The sequence below is a fragment of the Capsicum annuum genome, chromosome 4 (genome assembly GCF_002878395.1).
Source record: "Capsicum annuum cultivar UCD-10X-F1 chromosome 4, UCD10Xv1.1, whole genome shotgun sequence".
In the NCBI taxonomy this organism is placed as follows: Eukaryota; Viridiplantae; Streptophyta; class Magnoliopsida; order Solanales; family Solanaceae; genus Capsicum; species Capsicum annuum.
Window position 1 is genome coordinate 230,285,766 of NC_061114.1, and position 9,275 is coordinate 230,295,040.

The 9,275-nt window shown below is 36.9% G+C and overlaps 1 protein-coding gene across 1 annotated transcript; it reads right to left on the reverse strand.

Moving 5' to 3' along the window:
• Window positions 1–321: 321 nt before the first annotated feature.
• LOC107866829 lies at window positions 322–6,819 on the reverse strand. The gene is made up of 2 exons (XM_016712831.2): window positions 6,390–6,819; window positions 322–880 (listed from the first exon to the last, which is right to left on the reverse strand). Exon 1 carries the CDS (start codon window positions 6,730–6,732, stop codon window positions 6,394–6,396), a length of 339 nt encoding a protein of 112 aa, XP_016568317.1. The 5' UTR covers window positions 6,733–6,819; the 3' UTR covers window positions 322–880; window positions 6,390–6,393.
• Window positions 6,820–9,275: the final 2,456 nt, after the last annotated feature.

Sequence of the window (9,275 nt, forward strand, 5' to 3'; positions counted from 1 at the left end):
CCCATTCATTATATGTAGCTCCAACACTGGCCTAACCCACATAACGTGCAAAGATCCACATCATGGAGTGCATCTATTCCTGAACATACACGTTTTAACAAACGTCATGTCCCGTGACTGTCATTGTATTTTAAGTAATATGAAATAATGTTACAGGTAAAAGAAAACATTATACAAGTGTGGGGGAATTCTGCCTTAAGATCAATATCCAAATTGGACATGCTAACTGAATGAGGTTTGATTTTTCAAAAATGACCAAAAAGTTGTCTACAACTTTTTTTGGGTTGTTGGGGTGGGAGGGTCTGGTGTAGACTTTTGGTCTCAAAGCCAAGAATTAACTGCATATTATGAATAATGACAGCAGATATTGATGATGGATAATTTGATTCTGCTTTTATTTGACTAAATTGAATGTGCATTCCAGACATGATATTGCAACTAGGAACTTACATCCGTGATACGTGAAAAAAGTGTTTACTAAGTTAAAAGAGTTCAAACTAATTATCATTGCATCTGCAACTAACTAAAATGAATTTTCATAACTTGCACTGGAGTGTCATAATTGCACTGGCCAGTATTAGCTATACTCCTTTGAGATCGAATACACTATGAATCATTGTCGCTCTCCCTGTAGTAGAACATAGAACAACTCCATTTCTAGAACGACATACCAGAATTCACATTCCTTGTGAATACCACCTCATATTTTCATGTAAAAATGCTTACTGCAATCCCTCAAATGGTTCTTAGAGGCACAAGTGAGATGGATCTCTACTACTCTTCATCCCGTCAAGAGGAAAAGATGCCTTCAAATAATTGAAGTTTAATCCAGTTGCCAGAGATTAAAGATCATGCTCTTTTGAAGTCAAATTCGGCTGAACTGTGTTTTAAAACAAATAAACAAACTTTCAACAATGAAGGATGAATCACTAATATATCATAACAAATTCTAGAATCTAATCTCACATAGTTCCTTACTCTCTCACACCTACTTAACCGAGCAGAAATAACAAATTGTCAAATTGTATGCGTCAAAGATAACCACAGAAGGTAACATCAATTAACACCGACTAATGTAAGGAAAAAGAGTGGGAATTGCGATAGTCATACAGCTAGAAACTATTGAGCCAGGAGCCAATGGTACTTAAGGTCTTCATGAATGATGTATAAAACAAAAATGATGGACATATGGAAGTGAAACCATCACTATAGAAAAGGGGGGAAAGAGGAAGGAGCCAGCAAGGGAGAAACAGAGAGAAAAGGGACAGTACAATACAAAGTCTGCAAGGAGGTTATAAATTACTGGCACATTAATAGGCTTAAACAATACAAAAACCAACTGAAAACTGACACAACACAGCATAAGAGCTTTCAAACGATAGGAGAAAAGCTTTTCTAAATCTTTTGCATTTCTATCCGTGTTTTCTCTTTCACATTTTATACGACGATATGTGACTGGAGAAGAAGATTAAGAGGTCAATGTCACCTAAGTATTTACGTAATTGCTGGTATAAAGGATCTCAAAGTAGCGCTGAAAACTGATTTAAACATAAGAAAATGGTTTAATCTTTTATAAAGATGTTAATTTTTTTTAATTATTCTTTGATGAAATAAGGTGTTATCATTAAAAGGGCATCAAGAAGATGCATAAGCAGAAAAAAAAAGCTACAAGCTTCTAGAATTTTAGTTCTTGAAACTTGTCAAAGCTGCATAATAATATGATTTCTAGAAGTTTATTGATTAGTACAAAATGTAAAATGTCTTGACAAATCATTTGGACTAGTACTAACTAAAGTACATCACTAAAAAGGGACAGCAAGAACCGAGGTGGGAAGCACATAAAATTGGATAGTACCATCTAGGAGGGGGAAACTGAAAGACCTATTGCATATGAATAAGATGCAGGGCAATCTGTAGGATGATTTGATCAGAAATTTGGATACTAATGGGAAAAAACATCACCAAAAAGGCATTTAAGTCAATATGAAAGAAACGACAATAAGTCAAAATGGAAAGCAAGCACTATAACCTTTTGTCATAGTAATGTTAAAACAAGCTAATCCGCTTTGATAATATTAAATCAGGTGGGATTCATAATAGCCCCCTACAAATGTTGCGACTCTCCATGGCCAATTCAAAACTAATGAAGCCTCATGTTGGAAAGGTTTTTCCACAACATCTATCCAATTTCCTGCTAACTAGAAGCTTGGATACAGGAGATTAAATTCCAACACAACCAAAGCCAAAATAGATAGAAGGGAGTCTGCATATCTAACTTAGCCAACAGTGCATAATTTTGAATTTAAATGACTACCGAAGAAGGAAGAGCATTTGGTCACTTTCCGCAGTAGGATAGCCAAGACTCAGATCGACTTTTTGCTGCTTAGGAAGGGGGATAGAGCTTTGTGTAAGGATTGTAAGGTAATCCCGAGTGAGAACCTTACGACCCAGCATAGACTACTGGTGATGGACTTGGTTATCCAAAAAGGCAGGATGAGGCGGGGTGGGAAGAGTCGGCCTACTGTTAGGTGGGGCAGCCTGACTCCGGTTAATGCTTTGGAGATTGGGGCGAAGTTGGAGGGGATGGGAGTGTGGGAGCGCAGAGGGGACGTGGATAGTATGTGGGATAGGGCTGCTGGTTGCATCAGGGCGTCTGCTAGAGAGGTGTTGGGTGTTCCGAGGAGCGGTTATGGCCGGTATCGGGGGGATTGGTGGTGGAATGAGGAGGTTAAGAAGAAGGTCGAGACGAAAAAGGCGGTTTACGTTAAGTTGGTTGAGAGTAAGGATGAAAAAGAAAAGCGGGTGAGTAGAGAGGAGTACAAGTTAGCAAAAAAAGAGGCTAAGTTAGCAGTCACAGCTGCTAAGACAACAGCTTTTGAAAGTAAGGGGTTAGAGGAGAAAGGCGAAGAGAAGAGGATGTTTAGACTTGCCAAGGTTAGGAAGCGGAAGGGTCATGATCTCGACCAGGTGAAATGCATTAAGGGGGAGGATGACAGAGTTTTGGTGGAGGACGACCTCATTAAGAAAATATGGCAGTCCTATTTTCATAGGCTCTTGAATGATGAGGGGAATAGAGGTGTTGTGTTAGGGGAGTTGGAGCATTTCGGGGAGGGTCGCGACTTTGGTTTTTGTCGGCGTTTTAAGGTAGATGTGGCAAGTGAGGCCATTCGGAAGATGCGAAGGGGCAGGGCGATGGGGCCCGACGAGATACCGGTAGATTTTTGGAAGTTCTCTGGCGGGTCAGGGTTGAAGTGGCTGACCAACTTATTTAACAATATTTTCAAGTCAGCAAAGATGCCTGAGGCATGGAGATGGAGCACGATGATCCCTGTTTATAAGAACAAAGATGACATTCAGAGTTGCAACAACTATCGGGGTATTAAGTTGTTGAGTCACACGATGAAGATTTGGGAGAGGGTGGTGGAGCGGAGGTTGAGAAAGATTGTGTTTATATCAGAGAATTAGTTTGGTTCTATGCCTGGTCGCTCCACGACTGAGGCAATTCACCTTGTGCGGAGACTGATAGAGCAATATAGAGAGAGGAAGAGGGATCTTCACTTTGTGTTTATTGACTTGGAAAAGGCGTTGGACAAGGTCCCTAGGGAGGTTCTTTGGAGATGCATGGAGGCAAGAGGGGTCCCGGTGGCGTACATCAGAGCGATTAAGGACATGTATGAGGGGGCGAAGACTCGGGTAAGGACAGTGGGAGGAGATTCAGAGCATTTCCCAGTCTTGACAGAGTTGCATCAGGGATCAACTCTTAGTCCGTTTTTATTTGCTTTGGTGATGGATGTGTTGACGCGAAAAAGACAATGTAAGGTGCCTTGGTGTACGCTTTTCGCAGATGATATAGTTTTGATTGATGAGTCGCGACAAGGGATTAATGATAAACGGGAGGTTTGGAGGCAAGCCCTGGAGTCTAAAGGTTTCAGATTGAGTAGGACCAAGACGAAGTACTTGGAGTGCAAGTTAAGTGACTCGAGGCAAGAGCAGGAGGTGTTAGTGAACTTGGATTCTTAAGCGGTTTGCAAGAGGGGGAGTTTTAAGTATCTTGGGTCTACGATTCAGAGAAACGGAGAGATGGATGAGGATGTCTCCCACCGTATTGGGGCTGGTTGGTTGAAATAGAGGCTCGCTTTAGGAATTCTATGCGATAAGAAGGTGCCCCTCAAACTGAAAGGCAAATTCTTTAGAGTTGTAGTCCGGCCTGCTATGTTGTATGGAGCGGAGTGTTGGCCGGTTAAGAATTCTCATATCCAAAAGCTGAAGGTGACGGAAATGAGGATGTTGCGTTGGATGTGTGCATTCACTAGGGTTGACAAGGTTAGGAATGATATTATTCGGGAGTAGGTGGGAGTGGTGTCAGTGGAGGAAAAGATGCGGGAAGTGAGGTTGAGATGGTTTGGTCATGTGATGAGGGGGGCACGAATGCCCCAGTTCGTAGGTGTGAGCGGTTGGCCTTGGATGGCTTCAAGCGGGGTAGGGGTAGGCCGAAGAAATATTGGAGAGAAGTGATTAAACGTGACATGGAGCAGTTACAGTTGACTGAGGACATGACCCTGGATAGGAAGATATGGAGGAATAGCATTAGGATAGAGGGTTAAGGGTGTGGTTGAGGCGTTGTCAGTATTTAGGTGGACTTTGGGGTCTTGTGTTTGGCAAGTACAATTTTCTGTGGATGTCGTACCATTGTTATTTTATTGTGTTCTAGGATTTTCATGCTTTTGTATGTTGTCTTCTAACTTGAGTTGGGGGTCTATCGGAACCATCCTCTCTACCTCTTTAGAGGTAGTGGTATGGACTGCGTACATTCTACCCTCCCCAGACCCCACTATGTGGGAATATACTGGGTATGTTGTTGTTGTTGTTGTAAATGCCTACCGAACTCAACATGGAAAGGGTGTTGATCTTACAACAAAACATAACCATCATCTATGATGAGCCAGTTGATGTTGGAGGCTTCAAATAAAAGAATAACATATTTCTGCAATAATTTTTTTTTCATACAGTGGTGGTGTTCGGGTCAACTTAATGTGCACCTTGACTAATTCACTATGCACTCTACCTCTCACCACACTTACCAATTAACTCAACCTGCCGAGACTTAGACAGGTGGAAAGAAGTCACCTAGTGTCCCTTATGTATCCCACTATCTCAACCAACCAAAAGCTCCATGGAATACAAACATAAAAGGGACGAATCGCTAATTGAAATGACATGGAAGGATATCCTAGTTCAAACAGAAAAAGGATAGTCAACCTGATGATCATTTTAGAAATGCTGCAACCATGCAAGATACTCCAACAAATAAACACTTTACTTTTAAGGTGCATTGTCATAGCTTCTTCAGTCAACTGAACTATAAGCTCCACCTTGAATACATCAGAACTATTAAACCTTTTTAGTTTTTGGCATAGACCAACATTTAGCCCCCGTGAAAGTCTAGGGAAAAAGAAGTTATGATTTCCAAAGCATGATACTTTCGTCATTTCAAAACATCTCAACGATTTTTACTAGCATGGAGATTTTTCTGTTTGTATAAGGAGTCGTTTTATACTAGTTAGGGACTTGCAATATCTGTATGGATACAATATGAGGTCACAGGGAATCTCATTGCCTTTAAGTGGACCTTCACGGATTGGAATAATAGGAAGTGGTTCCTAGTTGATTGGCTGAGTAACAGATGGAAATGTTGGCATTATGTAGATGTTACACGATTCTTACATTCCATTTAACTTCACCCACTGTTACAATAACCTAATTTTATTAGAAATAAGTGTTCCCTTTAGCAATTTTCTTGAACAAATCATACCATATAACAAATTTGCAAAGAAAACCAGTAAATTAAAAGACCTTAGAAATGACAAATTAAGATATCTGAAGATTAAAGACTTCGCATTTAACACTAAGCTCCGATTTTCATAAATTCTGCTACTACTGGACCAAATGTATATGAAATATAAACTCAGTCAGAACAACAAACTCAAATGTTTCAGCTGTCATCACCAAATAGACGACGAAAGCGGGAAGCAAAAGCACCAGTAGGCTCAATAGCAGCTTCAGCAAGGAGACTTTGCTTAATGAACACAAGCTTAAACGACATTTTGATTATGTTCTACGCAACTTAAACTAGTTTAAGACCACAAAATTCAAAAATCTTCTCGACTTTCTTAAATTCTATGTTTGAGTCAAAACCAGACAAACAACTGAATGAGATAGAGTACCATCTACAAATGCGCGAAACAAAAACTGTAAAGAACCGTAGATATGATAAAAATTTGAAATATCTGGAGACAAAAGGTTTCACATTTAACACTTTTAGGTTAAAATGAAGTCTACAAATTCCTAAATTCCAAAATCCATCAGATATAATGAAATATAAACTCAACTGTTTCAGCTTTCATCACCAAATAGCTGACGAAGGCGGGAAGCGAAAGCACCAGTAGGCTCAATATCAGCTTCAGCAAGTAGACTTTGCTTAATATGATTCATTCGGTTAACAAGTCCTTCTTGTTCTTCCTTTAGCGCAGCGTTATCCTCCTGCAAATCATGTATACGATACTTCTGCCCTAACGATCTCACACTCAGAAGAAGAATTCCCGTCATAGCGAAGAATTGTATAAAGCTGTGCTTCCTCTTCATTGCGTTTGCGAAGAAACCTAGTGATTTGTTAGGATTCTGATAACCTCCGCCGGTAGCGGAGGAGCTCGACGGTGGTGTAGAGATTACCATCGCCGGGAATAGACTTCGGCCGGTTTAGAAATTCTACTCCGGTTCAGTAATCGCCGCCGGTTTTTGTGCTAGTACTAGTGAAATGGGAGAAAATGGAATTTATAGTCCCTTAAGTAAAGCATATAGACCATTTGGTCCCTAAAATGAATTTTTGTGTCACTTCAGTCTTAAATTAAGGAAATGGTGTTAAAAATGAAGGGAGGGCTTTTTCTTTTAGCACTTTTAGTACATTTATGATGAGCTAGTGTAGTTTTATTATAAATTCTTTTTTCGTGATGAATATACTAAATTATGGATTTCATTCGGTTTTTGAAAAGTCTTGCAGTAGTATATTGGGGCTTGCGATCAAGTAGATAGCTTATAAGTAGCGCAAATATTTACATAGGACAAGTGATAAGTGTGTTATGAGACACATAATGCTCATGTAGAAGGACACTTGGCGGTCATGCAAGGTGATACAAAGAGCGTCTTGATTCAATCTCATATTATTCTTGATCTAAAAGTAGTTAATTATCGATTTTATTCACATCGATTTTATCAAATCAATTGATAATTAGTCAAGAATTAGATGAGCGTTCTAGTTGTTGAATAATAATTACTCTCTTGGAGAAAAACAATGATGTACAAGAATATAGTATATTGAAGTGGTCAATATAAAAAGATTAATGTGTTTACCTTGAATGATTGTATAACAGATAAATAACAAATTGATACTCCAAGAATTTGTTTATACGTGGAAGGAAAAAAAAGAAAGGAGTATTAGTAAAACAAAAGGAGAAAATTAAATAAAACTACTAGCTATATGCTATACCAATGGGCACCAACAATTGTTAATTCTATCATCAAAAATAATTAGTAAAATATACACTCAATTACATATATTATTGAAAAAATTATACATTCTGTGAGTGATTTATCTTCTTCTTCTTTTCACTTGTGTTTTTTTTCCTTTCAGACACATAAATCATGTCTACAAACTTATTAAATTGAGTATCACAAAATATGTTATATGTCAAAACTTATACTAGTCCCCACTAGGTGGGAATACACTGGCTATGATGTTGTTGTCAAAACTTATATCAGTACATACTATTTATTTACTTGATGAATTTTATTTGTAATGATGATCTTGCAAAACACATCCAAACAACTCTAGATGCAAATATATAATTATCAAGAACATTTTTTTCACAATCATGACATTTGATAATTGACTTTTAGATGTCGATTGACGTGGATATAAGTTGTAAATGTTTTAGAATAAAATGAAGAATTGTTTTATTCCTGATTTGGTTGGAGGTATAAGTTGATTTCGAAATTATTTATTTCACCATTTATAAGTTATTCTATATACATGGTAAGACAACTAATATCGAGATTCGGGATAACTTTTTCATTTTGAAACGACCCTCAGTACAACGCTTCGAAAATTAAAGATCTCAAATAAATAATAAATCACACACGTATTATGGATAAGAGAAGCGTAGATCCTTATATCCAATTGCTAATAATATCATCAATTTCTCAAAACAAACATCACCTCTAATTATTATTATTACTTCCTCCATCCTATTTTATGGGTCATCATTTTCTTTTTAGTCCGTTTAAAAAATAATGTCATATTTTCTTATTTGGTAACTATTTAAAGACACAATTTCACTTTTATCTTTATTAATCCCACTTATAAGGCCCCACTTAATTAAATAGCTAATTTAGGTGTACGTGCCTCGCGCATATACCCCACTTTATTGAATTCAAACGTCACGCTAAATAGAATATTTATTTAAATAATAAAGATAAATACAATAATTAAATTCAACATCTTTTGGAGAATTTAATTAATTAAACCTAATTTTTACCAAAAAAAATTATCAAAGTTGATCGACATTCATCTACCACCTGTAAATTGCAACAAAAAAAAAATACAATGATAGAGACATCAAAACAATATAATTAAATCTAACTTTTACATAAAAAATTTCTCAAAGCTATCTGACACTCATCTAACACCTGTAAACTATAACAAAATAATACGATAATAGAGTTATCAAAATAATACAACTAAACTTAACATTAACACAAAAAAAAATCTCAAAATATAGATATAAAAATAATACAATTAAATTTAATCTTTACTTAAAAAAAAATTCAAAGCCGACCGACATTCATCTATCATCTGTAAATTCATGTACAGCCTGTAAACTACAACAAAATAGTACAATAGTGATCACAAAGCTTCAGATTTGATGAAAATAATTCATTTCTGAGCGAAAATTTTGATCATAAAAAATGACTTGAATTAAAAAAAAAAGATGATATATATACACACGTTGAATTCTATTATATTGACAAAAACAGTGAAGAAGTTGAGGGTTAGAAAATTAAGCCTCTACCAATCTAGACATGTAACCGAATCAAGTTAAATTAGCATCAACCATATTTTTTTAATAAATAAATCATTTTTTTCGGTAGTTTAACGTGCATCTCAATATTTTTAGAAGTATTTTCTTAATAGAGTTCTATTTTTAGGAGCATTCTCTAAT

Bases quoted from the DNA above. Each gene is read 5' to 3' on its own strand.
- LOC107866829 (XM_016712831.2), bottom strand. From the start codon at position 6,732: ATGGTAATCTCTACACCACCGTCGAGCTCCTCCGCTACCGGCGGAGGT.